The sequence below is a fragment of the Battus philenor genome, unplaced genomic scaffold (assembly GCF_028537555.1).
Source record: "Battus philenor isolate CCGP_79_NKW_IND1 unplaced genomic scaffold, ilBatPhil1.0.hap1 SCAF_4, whole genome shotgun sequence".
NCBI classification, from domain to species: domain Eukaryota; kingdom Metazoa; phylum Arthropoda; class Insecta; order Lepidoptera; family Papilionidae; genus Battus; species Battus philenor.
The window spans coordinates 10,369,444-10,391,353 of record NW_027181704.1 but is presented as its reverse complement, the minus strand read 5'-3'; the positions used below and the strand labels follow the sequence as shown (position 1 = coordinate 10,391,353).

Here is a 21,910-nt window from a genome sequence, read left to right as displayed (position 1 = left end):
TTGTCAATGTTCGGTGAGGAGAAGTCCATCAATACTGGGCAAAAGGCCAGCTGAAAGGAATCACACAATACCAATTTTTTGCGGATCTAATTAGATCACTGGCAGCGTGTGTGCTTTATTTCAACACCAAGTTTAAGAAGATTATATTGTTAAATATTATTAATACATAGTCATCTTGAATCAAAGCGCAACGGTACGGTAACAATTATTAGCGGCAAAGAATCAGAACTATTACAGGCTGGCAGTTTTATATTTGGAAGTGATTAATTAAGATACAACGCTGTCTATACCTACTTGATGCGAAGTCAAGATAGCAATGTTTTCGTTCACATGTCGATGATCTAAAACGATAGCTAAAAGGCAGAAATATATAATATTTCTCGAATAATTAACAGCGAAACGTTGCACCCAATTATTACTTCAGAGGTATTAATATATTTACTTCACTAATGATTTATGCCAAGATGTTTAACGTTTTTTCATATACCAGCTAGCTGTGTCCTTCTCGCATTGCGTTGCCAGCGCTACTTTTTGTGAATTAATTATTGCTAATTTTTAACCTCTCCAAAAAAGTGGCCAAATTTTATATCTATAAGAGCAGTAATTTGAATATATGCATTTTTAATGAATGCACGTCAATCTGTTGGTGGAATTTAATAAAAACCCGTGCATAGCCGAGACCACTTATCAGCAATAGGAATAATATTTTTAGTTTCAAGACCTTATGATTCCAGAGATCGTGATGAGAAGGTACATAGGTGTAAATCTCGTATTTTATAGATATTATACCATGCTGTAGAACAAATACAGTCTTCGTTAATAAGAAAAAAAAAATGGTTTCAAAAAATTACAAAGAATCGATACACTGTCATAGGATATTAAAAACATTACGAGCTCAAGTTTCCCCAATACGGTCTGGAAACTTGTTAATGCTATTAGAGCAAACTGCGGAGGCGTTAAGCTTGCAACCTTACTTAATTCTACTTATTCGGAAAACTTTGACGGAGAGCTACCACGTTCCCGCGTCGCCACATCTTTTACAACCCGCCCGCCAGCTTTTAATGCTTGGATGGTTACGTACAATATTTAGGATGGAAAATTATCAATAATATTTTTTATTATTTTCATAAAAGATAGACAAAATAATTTTTAATACCGTACGAAATAGAATTAATTCACACGAGTACAATTTTGCTCGTAATTTCCAGCAGGAGCAAGTATTCGATAATAGATGTATGTATAATGTAGTGAAAAAGCTAAGTTTTCCTAAATATGTGATTATTTTTATCGGTTTCTAGAAAAGATTTATTTGTAAGTCTTTTGTTAATTGAGGCATACAGTGTTTTTATAATATTCAGTAATTTACGAAATTTAGTGAGTTCTTCCCTGTAATCAAATTCATTTAATAGCTTCTAATTTCGCTATGTTAAAAAATAACATTCAAGTGATTTAAAAAGTAATCAATTTTAATCATAGACGTATAATTTCACCCAAAAATTAAAATAAAATTTGTCCAAAAACTTCTGCAGTTTATAAAGCAACTATAATAACAAAAGTTAAAACACTGAGAAACAGTTTCCGGGGCTCATGAAAGTAGCTGCCAGAACTTAAATCTTTTGTAATAATCATTTGCTGTTGAGCCTCAACGTTTGTTTTTCTTTCCATGTTATCGGAGTCTTCAGCAGAATCAAAACTTTTTGGTCGTTCCTTAACTTTATTATCAGACCATGTTGTTGATCGATCTTCTTCTAATCTATTTACAACAACATTTTCCGTCACTGTAGCTACAGTTGTCATTTCTTCCGTAATCGTAGTCAAAGTGGGCGGGACAGTATCAGTTTCGTCAGGGGCTTTATCAGTTTCCTGTGTAGTAGATGCTGCAGTAGATGTTACAGAATATTCAGCCTCAGAATGCGAAACTAACATGACTTTAGGTTCTTGGGTAGTTGTGATTATAATTTCATTTACAGGATTGTCTTTATTAATCGTTGCACATGTTGTGTTGCATGACTTCTCGAAACAGCGTGCATCGATGCCACAATTAATGAAATTTTCCCAAGCAGGCAGATGTTGGAAGAGATGAGGTTGTTTGCAGTTATCATTTATGTAAGTTTGCAATCCTGTTACTTCGCCTTCACAGAGTAGAGGTCCGCCGCTGTTCCCCTAAAGGAAAAAAAAATTCAGGTAAAACTATTATGACAGTTCGGTTTTAAAAGTTTTCATTTATATAAAATGTTTATTATGAGTTGAATTAAGTAAATAAAATGTAAAACTTACTTGGCAATAATCAGATTCATAGTTGAAATTCTTGTTGTCGTCGCTATCGGCCCCACACACCATTGTATCGGCATGAAAATGATCACCACAGTCGGTTGACGGTGATAATAATTCAACCGACAGTTGCATCAAAATTTTATCTTCCGACACGTTGTTATTACTCCTCTGAAAATATTAATAAGGAGGAATAGTGACTTATATAAATTAATAATATATGGTATTGTAATAATACAATTTCTTACCGTATAAACAAGGACCTTGCACATTTTTGCATCTATATTTCGTTTGTATTGCGGCGTTATTGGAGCAATGACAGAAGTGATATTAAACGGAAATAGAGTCTTTACCAGACTGACATCATAAAACCACCATTGTGTGGAATTAAAGTTATAAGGCTGCACAATTTGAATAACCTGTATAAATAGATAAAATAAATTACTTTTCGGTGTTAGAAACATTTATAATTTAAAGACATGTCAACCGTTACCGAAAAATTGTTTTTCTCTCTAACAACACATGCTAATTTTGCCCCAGATAATTTTTTGTTTTATGAGTTAGGTGGAAGTACAGCGTGCCCCGGATATTGGTAGACTAGTATGTTAATCATAATAAAGTAAATTACATCTGATAATCAATGCAGATTTCATTATAACTAAAAATGAGAGTTTATGCAACTTTTTTTTGAATTTTAGTAGCTTTCAACTTTAATATGCTAAAACATTTAAAATAAATGTATAAGGATTTTATTCGAACTAAACGGATCCGACTCATGTAATTCGTTTCTTGCTTAAAAAGAAAATTTATATACCTCGCGTTCCTGTTCTTCCTCGTCTTCATTGAAGTTGTAATTCGAGTCAATGTTCACAGTACCAAGTCTAGCGAGCAAAGTCTTTTGCGGAAAAGCTAGCGGAGAATCACGTCGGTCAAGAGAAGAAGAAATAAGCCAGCTGGTGCGGATTAAGACAGCGCCACGTCTAAACCGCTCTCCGGATTCATCGAGTATTGACGCGTCTTGATAGTATATGAAACCCTGTTCAAAAACATTACTATTATCTCTGCTAAATCATAACGAAGTAAGGATCCATTCACATTAGTAGCAAAATAATTGACATCTGTTAAAACATCACTGGTGTCGTTTTATTCCCTAAAAGAGAAAACTATCAGTAACTGTATTCAATTCATCAGGCAGTTTTTTTTTTAAATGTATTGTCCATATGTTATAGTCTTCAATTCTAAAACTATACGCAATTCTATTGATCTATTTTGGATTAAAAGCATCAAATCGATAAAAAAACAATTTCAAGGTTTTAATACGAGGGCCAAACTGAAAGTTTTTAGAACTGGCAACTTAAAAGCATTATATTAAAAAAATAAGTTTAAATTTTGAAAATAGAACTCTTTACCAATAATATTGAGTATAAATTTCATTCATTTGTCATTTGTTTTACGATTTGGCGGCAAATTGAAAATTGTCTGTGCACGTCAGAATGAATTTAAGCCGAGAAAATTTTCGTGCAATGATTTTTTATGACTTTCGATGTCATATAAGTCAACAAGAAAGTTATGATAGACTTCCATTGGCTTTTCACGATGAAGCCCCATCTCGTGCCACAGTTTACAACTGGTTTAATGAATTCAAACGTGGTCGAACTAATCTCACCGATGATTTGCGTGAGGGACGGCCTTCTACAGCGACAACTGAAGACAATATCAGTGTTGTGCGGCGTATGATAGAGACTGACAAAAGAGTGACCTATCAGCAGATTCGGACAAGTCTAGGCATAGGTATGAGTCAAGTGCACAAAATCCTCCATGAACATTTAGCGGTCAGGAAGCTTTGTGCCCGCTGGATACCGCATAATTTGACCGAGGCTCAAAAACTCCGCCGTGTTGATTGGTGCCGAGAAATGATCCAAAAATTTAACGGAGGTGACTCAAATGCTGTGTTCGACATACTAACGGGTGACGAAAGCTGGATTTACTGTTATGATCCGGAAACCAAAAGACAGTCTGCTCAGTGGGTGTTTCCTTCCGAAGAGTTGCCAACTAAAGTGAAGAGAGGTCGAAGTGTTGGAAAAAAGATGGTGGCCTCGTTCTTCGGAAAGACAGGTCATTACGCGACAGTTGTCTTAGAGGATCAGAAAACGGTTAATGCAGAGTGGTACACTAACAACTGTTTGCCACTTGTCTTGGAAAAAGTTCGAGAGAAACGACCTCGCAGCAGGATCCTCCTTCATCACGACAATGCCTCGTCGCACACCGCCAGGCAAACGATCGACTATTTGGCGACCTCAGACGTGGAATTACTGGGTCACCCGCCGTATAGCCCCGACCTCGCACCCTGCGATTTTTATTTATTCCCGAAAATAAAAGAAAAACTTCGAGGAAAACATTTTATGGACGCCGAAGAAGCAGTGGCTGCGTTTCAAAACGCCGTCGAAGAGACCCCTAAGGCCGAGTGGGCAAGGTGCTTTTCTCAATGGTTCCATCGAATGCAGCGATGTATTGATGTAAATGGACGCTATTTTGAAAAGTTATAATAAAACTAATAACTTGCTAGAATGCTTAGTTTTTGATTTTCTAAGAACTTTCAGTTTGACCCTCGTAAATAGACATATATTGATTGGAAAAAACTATCAAACATATTACGACAGTCGAAGAATGAATGATAAACATTAGGGGACATAACATGGATAAAAATAATAATAAGTTTTACTAGTAATGAAAGAATGCCACAAACGGATAGAGGTTCGTGTAATGACAATTTTTTAGAGTATATCAAAACACGTGGGCTACTTTTAGAGAAATAGCCACGTGTAAAACAATATTTACATTTCTTCATAATTGTTGATGTCCTTTACTATCATCTGTTACTTTCACTTATACATAAAATTGAGGTTTTTTAAGTGTAACTATGTCCAGAAAATGTAGTACAATAGTAGTAATTTGTGTTCTAATGACCATTAAATAAATCAGTAGAACAATTACAAGCTTTTAGAACTGACCAGTAAGCGCAAAATTCTTTAAGAGTATATCGAGTTTTTAAATATTGTTAAGAATTTTTGATTTGGTAACAATTCTTGCATAATGCAATGAACTACGTACCATAAAAGGGAAGACTCCTTTTTTTACTTCATTATCCGATTCAGCCACTACCCCCGATAAACAGATAACTGAAATAAATGAGTTATTTTACATAACAATGTGATTTTCTTTATATAAAAGAATGGTCTTTCAATCTTCGAAATAAATATGACTATTCTCCGTAAATAATATAACTCGCTTAGAGTTTTTCGTTGTGAAATTAATTTTCATCGATTACAGAAACATTTCAGATTTTAAATTTATCACCAATAACACACTTCGTCGCGATGTGGTACTGTTCCTTGCCAAGTAGATCGATGACATAGTCAAGGTCGCGGGTCGCTGAAAGTGGGTAACGCAAGTCCGGTGTCATCGAGGCGATCTTTAGAGGTCTTGCAGTGGACGTCTATCGGCTGACTTGAGGATGACGATGATGACTGACTTCCTATCGTTCCATTGATGCTTCCACAATTTCCGATTAGTATGTCATTTGAATTGTTACCTTGTCTAAACTGGGACATTTTATAAGCCAATAATTTTTTTCTGTCGTGGTTTTGTATATGAAATTTTTGTTTACGATTGGTTTAAATTTGTGTTAAAATATTGTTTTGCGTTGAAAGAAACTATGAATACAGACGGGCAATAGGTTCTAATTTTTTTTTATCCAACGCAAATTACGCAACTATTTCTATAATAATTTGTTGTATCTTACCAAAACAAAATGAAAAATAAACACAAATTTTCATATTTAACTGCACTTATTTACAGAAATAATGGTATGACGTTTGCCATAAATTCTTGTGACAAACGTATTTAAAAGAAGAAGAGTATGAAATAGTTTTAAGCTGTTTTATACTGGCCAGTAGAAGAACCAATAATAATCGTCTAAAACATAAAACCTCTTTTAAAACTCCGATTGCGTTCGGCTTGTTTTCTTAAAAATTGGTGCATTGAATCAGCAAAGTCACGTCCCTTTACTTTTCGCCGTTATCTCTGACAAAGTTGAGTCGACTCTACTCGAAGGCATTAATCAGAATAGCAACCCTGCGAAGATGTATTATCCTCAATAAAGCGAAAAGAATGAGTTTGCAAATTTAAAACTCGTGTCTTACAGATAACAGAGAAGAATAAATCCGGGAAACATCTAATTATTCATGTAAGGGGTGTTAAAGAACGCGTATTAATACGCTCCGAGGGACGTCGACTTTTAAAAAATATGCTAAGGACATAAAAAGACGCCGTTTATTTTGAAATGTTGTGGACGGGAACTCGACTTGGGCTGTAGAGTATAGACTTTTTCATTTTATGTTCTGCTTCTGTCTCACGTTCTTATTTTATTTGAATTGAATGTTAAATCTGCATAATTATGAATATAAAATATACAAAGTAATGCATACACAAAGGCAACATACATAAAAATAAATTTGCTATTTTCTAAAACGTTCAAAAGTGGCTCCTTGAGAAAAGTTATTATGAGCAAATTCTGTGTTACATTTTATACACTTCAGACACACACGCCCAATCAAACTTCACACATAAATACAAACATAATAACGTATAAATAAATATTAACTGCGTATGTGGTAACACAAATATTAATACATAATTTGGCTATTTAAGCTGCAGAAGGACGTTGTCTACTTTACCACATTTTATAATTAGTACGGAACAAGTAACTTAAAATTTCTTGGCAAGACGGCATGATTAATTATAATTTATAGTGTAACACTAAATAATATTTTCAAAGATCAATACAATGTTATTAATATGTCAATAGTTATGGTAATTTCTTTCTATCTACCACTAGTCTTCCACTAACTCATGTAAACACCTCTACTATTAAAACAACTTCTATTGGGATAAAGAAACCATAAATGAGAGGATAGATTGTACGTGAACCGCTGATATGGCGGCGTTCGAACGACTTGGACAGACAGTTAGCGGCCAGTTTAGTGCGAACCCCGCTAATGTTTCCTATTACACTTTAGTTCTTTTATTCACTATTGTACGTCGTGTAAGTGGTATCAGCAAAAAATGGTTATACTGTAACGACTTCAACTACTGGGCTACGTGTTCTGGCTTTAAAACTAAGGACTACTCGATTATTATTAAGTAGTTTAAGGAGATTTAATTCTGCTGTTACTGTTTATATTGATACCACTTAATATATTATAAAAAAAAATTAATTATAAAAGAGTTAATGACGCCAAGCTTATAAGTATAATAATTCTATGTTATAGTTATCATTAAATATTATTTACTGAATTTTTTTTAAGAAACTTTTTTCAGTCTTCTGTTTATTTTAATCATTTTTCAAAAGAAAATAATGACAGCATGAGTAATAAAAAAGGAGCTTCTAAAACATCTATATTTAAGTTTATACATTTACGATGATGATGGCTTATTGCGAATGTTTTAAAATCAACACTAAAATTAAGGCTTGGAATTTATTTGTCAGCAAGCTTAATTTTAGTTTGATTAGTATAGTAGGAATGTAATACCTACATTACATACAGTATATAAGAAGCAGTACTGTTAGTGGTAGTGAATAAAATAAGGAACATAAGCTCAGAGACGATGTCCACTATTAAACTATTATTATTACAGGTTTTCTAAGAGGGCAGTAAACGTGATCAAAGACAACCGTAAAATGTGCGATTTGCTTGAAAACCTAGTTGTAAAACTTACAATGAAATTTTATATTTAGTTTAGATACGACTGTATTTATCATGAATTTATTTACAAAATATGAATAACTGATTGAGATTAATACAAATTTTTATTTTACATACAAATTATTATATTTTAAAAATTATAATTAAAATATTTTATGTTTACAGTAAATAATTTTAGTAAATTTTATTCTTTATATTGTATATTTTAATGCTTGAAATTGGAATTATCACAATAACCAGAATCTATTTTATCATATATAACTAGTTTGTTTAAATGTTATAAATTATATAGTTTTTATTTTTGTAACATTTAGTTTAGTAAAATTCAATGTATTTAGACATTTATTTTAGATTATTCTAACGACATCTTATTCGTCTGTTATTTATTTCACTAATTAATGTAATTGATTTATCTCTGTACCTAAAAAAATTACTGAGGATATCGGTATTAAGTTTTCCACTGTACTCAGTATAAGAAGTACATAGAAAAATCAAACAAAATTATGACACATACCATACAGCTTTTACTGGTTTTGAGAATAAGCAGCATTTATGTACATATAGCAACGTTTTGAATTAACTGAACGTTTAATAAAAATGTGTTAATGCGTTTCTATTACTAAACTTTTATGTAATTACTTCTATATGAAGATAAGAGAGCATATAAAATTGTTATACCGATACTGTGTCGAATTTTAGTCCCATGGGATATATTGAAGACGTTAAGGGGCCTGCGACAACGGCTAAAGTTTTACCTCGACCGACTTTTATTGACTTTGAAGGCATTTGTCGGTGCAAATTTAAGTAAAAAAAAGTGTAAAAAAAATAATTATCGATGAAAGAAAAACGTAACATTTTTTTGGCACATTAGTGTATATTTTTTTTGCTTAAAATAATCTTTAAACACTTAAGTTACTAATACTTATGAAAGAAAAATTTCACGACAATATTTTCAATATATTACTAAGTCATAGAATATTTTCATCATAATTTCAAATGTAGGGCGTCCACTGTTAGACATAGGCTTCACAATGGATTTTTAATAAGACCGGATGGTAGCTGCCTCTATACTACGTCTTCTGACAACTAACAAACAGTAAATATGACATAATATTTTAAGGACTTTATTATTTATCGTTTTGTGCCAAATAATGTAATAACTTCATTTATATGATAAATTGGGGTGCCTCTGAAGTTTTAATCGTCGCGTTAGAGCGCATTATCATTAATAATGACAAAATTGACATAATAGTATCTGTACATTATTGCGTGCGCAATTTCGAATTTTCTAGAATGTCTTAGTAAAAGAGTTTCCAGAATCATTTTTTGAAGTTTTAAAGTCAGCTTTAAAGGCTTGCAATAAGGTCGGTTTTTATTCACAGTTTTATTTTAATCATATCTGCTCAGAACGAGGAAGAACGAAGGTGATATGAATATTAAACGCTTGAAGAATTAGAAGATTTATACGACAATTGGAAAGTTGGGTGAAGCTCGCGCACTTAAATGAATGTTTAACATTATCTGTAGAGTTTAAAGCGAGTTGAGCCTCTTAAACAACTTGTGAAGAAACTTTAATAGGCAGACGCTCTCGGGCGATTAATTCGGAGACGTGGAAAGGTGGACGAGAATTCTTAATGTTAAAGGGTGACTAACTGCGAGACTGTTAAATAAGCAATAGGTGCTGGAAGAAATCGTTTGGAACTTTCGTTTCGTTTTTAAAGTTAAAACAACTGCTTTTGTAAATCTTAGTTATAGCACCTTAATCAAGATTTGTATTTACTAAACTTTAATAACAGAGTGAACAATGATTAAATTCTTTATTTTAGTTGTTTTCAAACAGTTTTTTTTCGTAATATTGTCTTATGAGTAAAATAAGACATTTTAAAATAATGACCTGTGATTAACTAATAATAAGGGATGCATCGATATTATGCATGCTAAAGATTATAATCATTGTTAGATATTGATGGTTATAGCACTTTTTTTCAATATTTATAATTTGCGTATTACAGATAAATCTACGCTAAATATGCACGGTGAAGCAGCAAACATCCTCTCCTAATATTGTATTGCCCAGCAGTATGCACACTTTCACTGCTTTGTCCGTGATTTTCGCACACGCAACCCCGATTCGGTGGAAGATCAATCATTTCCTCTCTTGTTTTAACACGCGCTAAGGACTTTACGAATGAAAAGTAATAAAATTAATAAATAATTTTTTTATTTAATATCACATAGCTTATTTTTTACATTTCAAATGTTGTTACTAGGGTTAATATTATAGAGCAAAGTACGATGTAGTGCGATACATAATCGTGAATTGCAATCGATTGCGCGGATTCGCCAAGGAGAAAGTGATGCGGGGAGGGGGTCACGACACTCTCCAATGAGGATGACGTGAAGAGGATGAGATTTTTCGCGGATTAGGAAGTAACAGGGCACTAACTGTGCTAAGTTTACACCTCGTTTTCAGTAGGTGAGTAAGCTTGCTGAAACAAGAGAATGAGTACTCGCTACGAGACATTCTCATCCTTCTATGACGAACTCGGTCACCTTCAGGTTTTTCCCTCTGCGCGGTAACACAATACACACAACCTAGTAACACAGTAACTAGTTGCATAACGAAAAATAATTTCAGCCGTAGGACATGCACTGCTGAAAGGCCTCCTCCCTAGATTTCCGAAAGGACCGGTTAGTAGCAGCCAGTATCGGGCGATTATCAATGACCTTAATATATGTCGGATCATGAATAACATTTCAAACTACTTTCCTCGCACTTTGCGTTACATTAATCGTTTAACAAGCAAATCATGGGATGCAAAGCGACGACCCGCATGTATGTAATATAGAGTTGATTGGTGCGCTTCGCGGGCAGTCATTGTTTGACGGCGTCATTTCCCGGTGCCCGTCCCACGCCATTGTGCTGCGCTTTATTGAATTTGATTTACGCGCCAATTTTTGTAGGCTTCGGTTTTTATTAACTGACCTCGGCGCCGATGTAAACTTAATTGAATCCGGCAACAAAAGGCATCGAATGAAAAGAGCGTCCGGCACTGTGCGATGCAGATTATAATAGATTTTTCCGAATTTGCATCGGCTTTAAGTTATTCGATATTGGATTTTTTAACGGTGGTCGAACTATTGTTTTCAAATTAAATATTTGACGTTTGGGAATCGCTGAATTTATTGCTTGTTTATAATATAAGAATTAATTTTACAACACTTGTACATTAATTCGTTCAAGGTTATATACATTATTAGAAACTTCCTCCTATGTACTGATTTATCACGATATCTGTGAAACCGCAATGATTAGAGATATGCAATTTGACAGGAATTTTCTTTTCGCCAGAAGTCAGCTAAGAATCACATCAAAGGATCATCCCCCCATCACCCCAAGGGTTGAAAGAGTCTTCATTAAAAATGTATGTTTTAAATCTATAGCTCTTTTAGGTATAAAATTTGAGTAGATATTTTTTGGCACGTTAAAAATTACCAAGAATGAGTTTTAAGAAATTACAACAATTAAAGATAGTGCGGGTCACACAAAACGACCAGGGAATAGTTAATGACTATATACAATAACAGAAACAGAACAAGAAGAGATTTTCAAATATTCAAAACTGTCGCCGTGCGTTAAATTCTTGTCTTTACTTCAAATTTTCTGCAACAAAAGCGAATTATATGCGGAGACCGTAATCTGAGTTAATTATCTGGAATTCGGTCGTATTTAACGTCGTTTCAAAACGAGTTTTCACAATTGTAGTCGAGTCAAAAGAGCCTTCCAAAGGAATCGCAAACACAATTAAGGGCAAGTTGTTGTTTGTTGAAAATGTTGGAGAAAGTGTGCATGACGTGCGGCTCGCTACGCATTGGTACGTTGCAGACATTTCTTTCAGTCGATTTGTATCCATCGAGGAATATTTGTACATTTTATTGATATATTTGTATATATATAATATTTTCTATATACATTTATTTAAAGTAATGCTATTTCCAGTCTATGTACGAACAAAATATTTTACTTAAAATACTACAAAATTTTTTTATGTTACAGAAATATAAAAAAAGGACAATAATAATAGCTTTTTGTACAATATATTCCGTCTTTATTATGACATTGCGTTAACTGTGGTAAGATTCCAATATCAAAATCCTCTCCGTTAAAACTTGTTGTTTAACTGCGCTCCGTAGAGATACACAATCAAATCAACCGAAACAATGGCGACGCAATTAAATCCATAAGGGGTAACGTCTTGAAAATATCGCGGAATTTATAATAAATTTTATATTTCTTAATTATTTTGTAAATTTACTTGGATTAAAAAAAAATAATAATTAATTTTACTGTTGAATGCAGTGTCTTTGAATACATGATCGTAAACGTTCTCTACTTCTTCTTTTAGTGTTATTTCTTTTACTGCCCGTCAGTCAGGTCTGCATCCCACTTTTTTTCGCATACTGCTTTAGTCGCTCTCAAGATCTCGAAGAAATCCCTAATATTACGTAGTCAGATCTTTCTGTTCAACAGCTCTCACGTCTTTCTAAAATTTTTATTTAGTGCTTATTATTTTACATCCAATATTTTTCGATGTGTATCTATTATATCTGCTATGGTATAATTGTCAATTTTTAAAAATTTTAGTCACATTTTGCTATGTAATACTTTAACTAGCAAGCGTTTTGTAAATATTATTTTATATAGAACGCTGTACGTCTCTAAATACGGCTGAAATATAAATACAAAATTTTACTTTAGGTAAATTTAGTTTAGTGTAATTAGTATTTAAAATTATTTTTGTATGAAAAAGTATGTTATTTTTAATTAAAATAATTATATTAATGTTCAACGTTTACTATATGTTTAAAGATTTAATCTTAACACGTGGTATATTAGCTACGCTACACCGTGTCCGTTTTACGATAAATTTTTGCCAAGAAAATATGTATAGATTTTGAAGTTATTATAAATCGTACTTTTCTTTAGTCTGTTTCCAGAAACCACCGATTGAGTAAATTATTCCTGATTGCGAAAGCCGCTGTGTGAATTATTTCTTAAATCCATACAACAACTCTAGTCGAGTCTAATGCAAATCGTAGCCTGAATACGGTCTGTTTACTTCTTTGCCCCTTTGTTTCAGCCGTAACGAGCAGAAAAAGGGCCCATTCAGAACATCCGAACCTAATTACCCCACCCTCAGTTACAAAGGAGGGTTTCTAATTAACGACATTATGTCATATAATTTGTTTGAGTCGACGTCTTAGTTCGTTTCACTCGAGTATTGGATTAAGTTTGCTTTTGGTTGGGTACGTTTGTTTTATAAAGAAAAGCCTTTCAAATTGTTAAAGGCTTTATGATTTATCATTGCAAAATCCGGCGGTCCATTGAAATCACGGGTTATTTTATTCCTAACAATATTCCTTAACCTGTTATTGAGAAATGTAAAATTTGTTGCATATTACTTCTAACTAACTAACAGTCTAGGTTTTAATACATTTTAAATATTATATCACAGTGTTAGGAATTAACACCTAAACGTTAAAAGAGAAAAACACATCATATTAAAGTAAAAATGTTATGAACTTAATGTGCAGAATCATTATTGTGAGAAACAGTTCAATTAATAATCATAAACAATTTCCATTAAATTCCCGTTAAATAAATAATATAAGTAGGTTATATTATTTTATTTATTACGAAAAAAACTGGAATTTTTCTGAACCCTAAGATTATACCGGATTTCTTTTGGTTTTATTCGTTTATTTATTTTTGTATATAAGATAGATTTAAAGTAACTAACTTTGTTTCGGATAATGATTATACTCCGAATTAGGGGTGACAAGTCAACAAGTCAACATTCTTATAGATATTGTAAATAATGAATTAAGGTAACGAACTAAACCTTTTTACTAGCAAATATCACTAGTTGGGGAAAAACCTATTAGAGATGTTGGTAGAGTGGGGGCAATTACCCACCTTTTGAATTGTTCTTTCAAGGATATGTAGATGATGTGGTCAATTGCCTAAGTGTGACGTCAAATCCTGGGATGTCAAAACACCTTGTTTTATATAAACATTTGCTTAAGAAAAATAAAGAGGAAGTTAAGAACAATATTAATGTACATTTCATTATTAGTTTGATTATAAAAAAAATATTTACTGTAATTAAATTGCTTTTAACACTAATATTGTTAATTATTACGTCTAGGAGTGCTTCCTCCTGAATTACACTGAATTATTCTTTTCAGGCGATAAATTACCACTGCAAGACATGGGCCTTCCGTAAAGATCGCTACTTTTTTTTTAGTTTCCTTTATCTTTCGATTTTCATTGTGAGTCACGTTAAGCGTACCGCAAACCGCTGAAGTCTCAAGGTGGAAAAATTGAACGCAGAACACAGGTTGCTTTCAATCAGACCTATTAGATATCTATAAGAGAGGCTCACGTCTATAAGTGGACGTTCTTTGCCTAAAATGATGGTGATGATTCAGTTCCTATCACGCTTATCGCATACTCCTAAAATAGTTATATTATGTTATAAATACACCCATTGGCAATTAATTAGAAAAGCGCGAGGGCTATGTACAAATATTTTAATTGCCTTGTAGCGTACCGCGCGTTTAAAGCTCGAGTATTTTAGAAAAAAAAAAAACCAAGCATGCCCTATTGGAAAATGAATCGAAATGTTTCATCAAATCAGATCGTTGCTTAAAAAACAAATGTAAAGGTAATTAACTATTGTACTTGTCGAGAAAAAATTATCTATATCAAATTTGAATATCATCAAATTATTGCGCTAAATATGAGGTTCTTTAAAAAATCGTTAAAACATTTAGTTGGTGCCAAGAACTTTGAAATGCGAGTAACCAGTTTCAATTCGGTAAAGGTGCTAATGTTTCTCAAAATTTAAAAGCTGTTATGTAGTGGATTGGAACGTTATTTTTATTTCACGTCAACAAAAAACAAATTCGTCGTTATTGTAATACATGCATAATAAAGCCAGTTTAAGTGGGTCTTTCATTCTTCTTAGTTCTCATATTTTAGTTGTATAAAGGCTGTCGATAGTTTGTGGAATAATACGTTTTGAATAATGGCAAATAATGACTGTTATATATACGTATATGTATTTAGCAAATAAAAGTTTTAGTGTATAAGTGTAATGTACGAGACATTAAAGGCGTCTGCGCAGATTCAAGAAATTGTTCTTGACAAATAGATCTCAAAATGCGTGATCTAACTTATGCAGGTATACCACAGTCTTGGTTTGGACCGTACAGATATTGTCTCATGGGATGTTACAAAAAAAGATGTATTAGAAACGAAATATTCATTGTGGATAAGCAGATATTTTGAAGTCTTTGTTTTGTCAAGACGTAATACTCGTACCAAAATTTGTATCTTCTTTTCGTCTGAACAGGCTAATGTTATGGAATATATGACCACATAGGATAGTGTTTTCCTTAAATAACGAGGATGATTCTTATGGAGATAAAAATAGAAAACTAACATGGAAAAAACAAAAAACGAAACTACACTTTTCCCATATAAACCGTAGAGTAAATTAAAGACATATTTTAAGCTGTCAAACGTTTAACTACAATCAAAATAAAAAGCATGTAATTAACATGTTGTAGTACGATGCAGAACTTAATTTTATAAGTGAAATGAAGTCACCAGTCAAATAACGTTTTTCATTTATTTTTCTAGTAAACTAGCACAAATTAAAGACTTTGACAATACAAAGTCGGCTATAGAATAGCTAGTTATTTAATAAAATTATGTACTGATACCTCACATATTACGTTTTATTAAGGGCAGCATGTATTAAATAATGGTAAGAAGAGCAGCTGTAGTCTAAAAGGACTGTTAAACGATCTTTGGACGCGAGTTCAATTTCAAACAGGCGGCTTTCTCTGAGGTATATTGTATATTTACCATTGCTCACAAATGGTGAAGGAAAGTATGGCGAGGCAACCGATATATCATAGGATCAAAAAATCCCACAATTTTGCGCTGAGCCCGCGTGTTGGCTTATGACACGTTTTTTAAAAGGAAGCTACTATTTAAGTAGTTCAATATTGTAGACAAACTGACATTTTTCTTTATTTTATTACCTATAATAAATACTTGCTGATTTCGTTTTATTGACATTAATTAAATAAACCCTTCTGAACTAGAAGTACCAATAATAAATTTAAACAGATACAAAATATTTCGTAAATACATTGAAACAAATCATCTGTACACTACTACAGACTTCCATTGTTATAGACTATAGAACCGAAAAAAAATAAAATAAAAAGCTTAAACATAACCAATTCCATTCTCTTTTTACTTCTTGAAATAAAAATGAATCGGCTCTAATCCATTAGAACCATAGCTCGGATAATTTTTGTGATGGGCTTGAGAGATGTGTCGTATCCATTTTTTTATTTACCCTTGACGTTAGTTGTAAATTTAAATAAAATGTAACAAAGGATTGTGAATACCAAGCATTTCATGTGATCAAGGTATGTCACAATAATGTTGAGCATCAGCCTGAAATTCTCCGAAACCTGTCACATGTAACAATGCATTCGGTAATTACTATTGACTGCTATTAATTCAATTAATGCTAATTAGTTACGTCGTTGTGTACATGAGTAGGATGCTTTTGTGCAAGGCTTCGGTATTATGAACACAATTGAACTTTGTATTCGTAACATATTTTTATAATAATATATAATAATTCAACTTAAATTACACCTATGAAAATAAAAATAAATAGGAAGGATTTATGAAGAAATTAGTGAAAACGATACTATTCTTTTCCTGTACAAACCATAGAGTGAATTAAAACATTCGTCTTTTCTTTATTCGTCAAAAATTTGACACCAGTCCATAAAAAGCATGTACGACATTATTATTACGTACTATTTTTTCAGTTATTTATAATTATCAATGATTTGCAACTTTTAAAGAGAGAAACTACCAACAAAATTAACCACTTTGTCTTGAATTAAAAATACATAAAATAATTAAAAAATAATATTAACTATGTTTTTGAGCAAAAGAGAACAGTATTTAAGTTCGTCGTTTATTAGGTTACTTAAGTTTGTGTTATTTGGAGTTGAACTATTTCGTGAACTTGTGATTCGTGATGTGATACGTGAATTTGTCATGAATTTGTGATGTGATTCTTCAATTTCTTTTAGACGCTGTTACAGTTTTGGGGCTGTAACAGCTTCGTCCATCATAGGTATCTCGGATCCTCGGATCGGAAATTTTTCCTACTACTGTCTCTGTCCATACTATTGCGCCATTTGGATATTATGTGACACTTCTATGTGACTCGGGTTAACTATTTCTCCGTTCCTCCTGGTGTTGGACAGCAGTCCTCATTACGTATCTGTTGCCGTGGTTTTGCGACGCTTCTGTAACTCTTGCTGATGAAGTTTTTTCTTTCTTGGTGATCTTTGCCCTGCTTGTGGGTACTGTAAAAGTAACATGAAAAAAAAAACGGAGTAGTAAAAATATTAAAAATGTATGATGAAATATAACCAAAAAATTTTTTACGACGTATTGCAGTGTATGAAACAGAATGCTCACCTTTTTAAGTAATAGCTGTTTGTTACTATTACATAAACTTTGACTTAAATACGTTTTATTCATTTATATTTTTTACTGAATTCCGACTGGTCAAAAAGTTCTACCTTCATATCTTTCCTCTCCATCCACAGGCTTGTCTAGTAGAGGACGCCTCGAGCGATAAGACCGCTTCTTGTACCATATGAATTGTTTCTTTTTTTCTCTCTATTTATTGTCTATGGTGTATAAAAGTGTTAATAAATAAAATAATGTGACATATCAACATAACAATGTACAATTTTAACAGAAACACGTAGTAAATAATAAAAATATAATATATTATTCGAAATTTGAAAAATCTTCTTGTTACTACATTATCATTACGTAATTTATTATTTCCAAAACTATCAACTTTCGGACCGGGCGTATTGTAAATTAATTACAGCAAATGATCTAGCAATACGTTTACACTTTTAACGTTTTGCACTTATAAACAATTATATGTACATATCTACACTATGATGCACGAATAAACTTATTAGTTTGTGGTTATATAGTATAAATATTTTTTAACTTAAACTTTGATAAATAAGAATAAAACTTTCATTCTTACATATTATTTACAATATATTGATAAAGAAATATTATTGAACAGATTACATTAAAATATTTCACATGAGGTTTTCACAGTTGCTAGTTGAGTTATTACTTTCTTTCCCTAATTTAAATCAAAATTGAATATTGTGCACGACGTATAAATTATGATGATAAAATAGTGAGCATTTTACTTCTTAATCTGTCCTCCGTCTGAGTCTGACCATACCTAATTCCAGTAGGCTGGTTTCAGTACGTCGTGTAGGATTAGCAGACATTTGAATGCAGGGACGTCGGCGCCGTACTAATTGAGTTAATATTTGGTTATCGGCGCCGCGCACTCGTCCTCCGCGTTTAATCCTCACGAATTAATGACTTTAATTTATCATTATTAATGCCCACGTGAACCCTACGTGCACCTGATATTACTGCCCGTATAAACTCAGTACGAAATTGTACATGAAGGTGTCTATAAATTTTTTTTTGTTATTTACTATTATAGTCTGATAATCGTAAGTAAGTAGGTAAGAAGCATTTCAATGTATAAAAAGAGAATTATGTATATATAAAGTCGTCTTTATTAATTAATTTGTTCATGAAAGCCGATAACGGCCCACTGTAAGGGACAGGCTTTCCATTAAGATCCCCATAATGACAGGTCTTGCGCTGCTCGCATCCAGAGACTTCCTGCGACCTTAAATATGTCGTCATTGCACCAAGTCAGAGGTCTACCCACACCGAGCCTGCCGGCTCGTGTCTGCCGCTCGAGAACCCCAACTATAATATATCGGATGCTACCCACTGCCCTTCGAGCTACCTAACATCACAGGTATCAAAGTTTAATTTTAATTATTAATTTATCTATAAAGTTGCATAATTGTTGGCAACTGATTATAGCAGAGACATAATTAAATAATACCTGATTGTTGATGGTGGACTAATGTGTATAAAAAACGAAACACTGACGGTACAAGGAAGAAAATTGTCTCTTTGATCTCCGAAAACGTCGTTACGCTGTTGGTCGAAAATGGGGAGATTCCAAAACTGTGATTAAAGATGACAGAGTTAAATTTCAAAATTCGCGCTTTTTCTCTGCCATAGTCACGTATCCCTTTAACCTTAACCAATTTAAAACATTCATAAGCGTACGTTGACCGAAGAATTCCCGCATAGCCTTCAAGGCCTTCTTTAATTCAGTTTTTTTCTCTTCAATCGCGTCGAAACGGCGCCCGCGCATCATTGGCTTTTCGAGTTCGCTGGATAGCCAGAAATCGCACGGTGCCGATTTAGCAGAATACAATGGTTGCGGAACGATATGAGTTGAGTTTTCGACCTTTTTTTTTCAAAAAATTTAGAAGAAGAACGATTTTGGCCAAAATTGAGATTTGTCGCGTTTGTGACACAAAAATCCTTCAAAATGGTATGGCCTGAGCCAAATATATTCCAACTTTGTGAAGAGTTCTACCAATCTAAGAAAAAATTACCTTTTAAAAAATTAATCGTAATGCCTTCGAGCTTTAAATGACAATTTCACCTCTTTGATTAGCATGATAGACTTGACTGTGGGTCTCGCCTGCTTGACTTCATTTTTGGTCATCCCATCTCGGCGACAACCCTAGCTTTAGTATGTATTGGCTAGAGGAGACCAAAGTTTCTGTTTTACCGAAACAGCTCTACCGCGCCTTTGGTGCCTTTCGAAACGACTTCAAGCGGTAGTGGTTATATCACAAAGCACCCAGAAGTAATAGCCGCTCGAGCTTTGAGGTTCTAGATCCACTCCACGGTCTATGGACCGGCAAGCGCGGTGTAAAACGACCCACAAGGTATACAGAGCACCATTTTAAGGTAGACGGAAGACGCTGGATGCAGGTCAATCCCAACCGGTCCTGTTAGAAATAGTCGAAGGAGGCTTAAATCTAGCAGTAAATGTCCTACCGCTGATATGAAATGATGATGCTAAAAAGTTAAAAATTCTGTAGTTTTTTTTATAATAATCTACCTTATTTTTACTTGCGTACCTTTATTAATCCTAATTTAGGTGCCCTCGAAAACAGTATGTTCATTTAAAAAAATATATATCTAGTTATCTTTTGTTTGTAGTCTTAATGTGAACGCTATTCGACGAAGTAACTCATTCGTTTCGACAGTTTTACGATGGTGTGCCGTTTATTTACGCATTCCGTACAGTTCACGACTTTATAGCATTTTTTATAGCGGCACTGGTTCATATTTCGGCAGGTTAAAAAAAACTGATATTAAGGAAACCAATTAACCATTGCAGAGGTTGTATTGTAATTATAACTAGTGCAGGAATAGATATATTCAGTTGGCCTTGAAGAATTTTAGTTTAAATTTCTTAATGTGTTATTAGGCGAAACAGTTACCTGCATATACCAGAGGATTGGTAAGTTAAAGTGGCAGTGGACCTTAAGGTTCTTGAGTTGTGACCACGGTTAAGTAAACACAGTATGGGACGTTCACTCACAAGACGGTCTTGTTAAAGTTGCCGAAAAACACTGGATTGAGGATGCATTCTACTGATCCTATTGGAAATATATGGCGGAGGCTTATACCCAGAGTGAAAGTCCTGACGCTAAAATTATGAAAATGATGATGACGTTGAAGCAAAACAGTGTTAGATGAAATAAACATGGTATGATGGAACATAGTGCGAGTTCCTGCCATACATCTCTAACAGTAATATGTGAAACACGGTAAAAACATATTGTTGTTCTTGATTGACTATTGCATTCAGTTCTGGCTACTTACTAATTTATAGCTCTAGAGAATATCTTCATATAAGCCTAAGGTTTTGAAAGTAAAGATGATTTAAAATAATTTGCTTATTTTCACGTCAGCGTGATCGTATTGTAGGATCACGTATATGTTAAAAATTGTTTATTGTACTATAGCACATACTTTGTTAACATATGAATATTAAAAACTATTAATGGTGGGCGAATATAAGATAGATGTGTATATATGATGATGTAAGGAAGAAAAAAATAGAGAGTGGTCCTTTAAATCGCCGGGATGCTCGGATCTGTAAGTTACAGTTTCAGTCGAACATAAGGAATACCTTCGAAACTGAATTTGTAGTGGAAATCTGTTTTAATCGCCGAAGTAATATTCGTGATATCGGCAAAATTAAAATCGCTTTTTAAAAACAGAACTGAGACGGTACTTCTGGCACATGTTTATTTTGTATGGTAATGCACTCTTTTGTTATTATTATTTTTGTAAATGTAATTCCATTACAAAATTACTACGCTTTATATTACTTTATAGCAGTTTTGCGTATGACGAACAAATAATAATAATAATTAAACAAAGAATTTATGTAAGAGATTCGATTTGTTATTGTTATGGCTATTGTAATACTGTAGAATAGGTAGTTTTGAATTAGTGATGTTCGGTAATGGGCAAGCTGTCGTTCTCGCAGCTCAAATTCATAACGCTAATGACAATAGTTAGGTCGGTTGTTAATTAATTACAAGGCGATGTCGATGCGATATTGATTTAGTATATTTACGGATGATATTTACAATTAATTTTTATCAAGAAATAAATATTTTTATAATTTATGTTGACATCTACTTTTTATAAGCATTTAAAAGGATTTGGTGTTTTTATCTATTTAACTTTTCATAAATTTAATTATCTGTGTGGTATCCTGGTTCTCCCTGTGTGGTGTCCATGACCACGTTCAAGA

General features: G+C 33.1%; 1 protein-coding gene across 1 annotated transcript in view; it reads right to left on the bottom strand.

Moving 5' to 3' along the window:
• Positions 1–1,530: 1,530 nt before the first annotated feature.
• LOC137928978 (uncharacterized) overlaps positions 1,531–21,910 on the bottom strand; it is a 77,676-nt gene continuing 57,296 nt past the window's right edge. Inside the window, exons 4-8 of the mRNA XM_068771986.1 lie at positions 5,383–5,450; positions 3,086–3,307; positions 2,520–2,690; positions 2,278–2,442; positions 1,531–2,163 (exon numbers count right to left, since the gene is read on the bottom strand). Coding sequence (XP_068628087.1) covers positions 1,531–2,163; positions 2,278–2,442; positions 2,520–2,690; positions 3,086–3,307; positions 5,383–5,450 — 1,259 coding nt within the window. The remainder of the gene's footprint in view (positions 2,164–2,277; positions 2,443–2,519; positions 2,691–3,085; positions 3,308–5,382; positions 5,451–21,910) is intronic.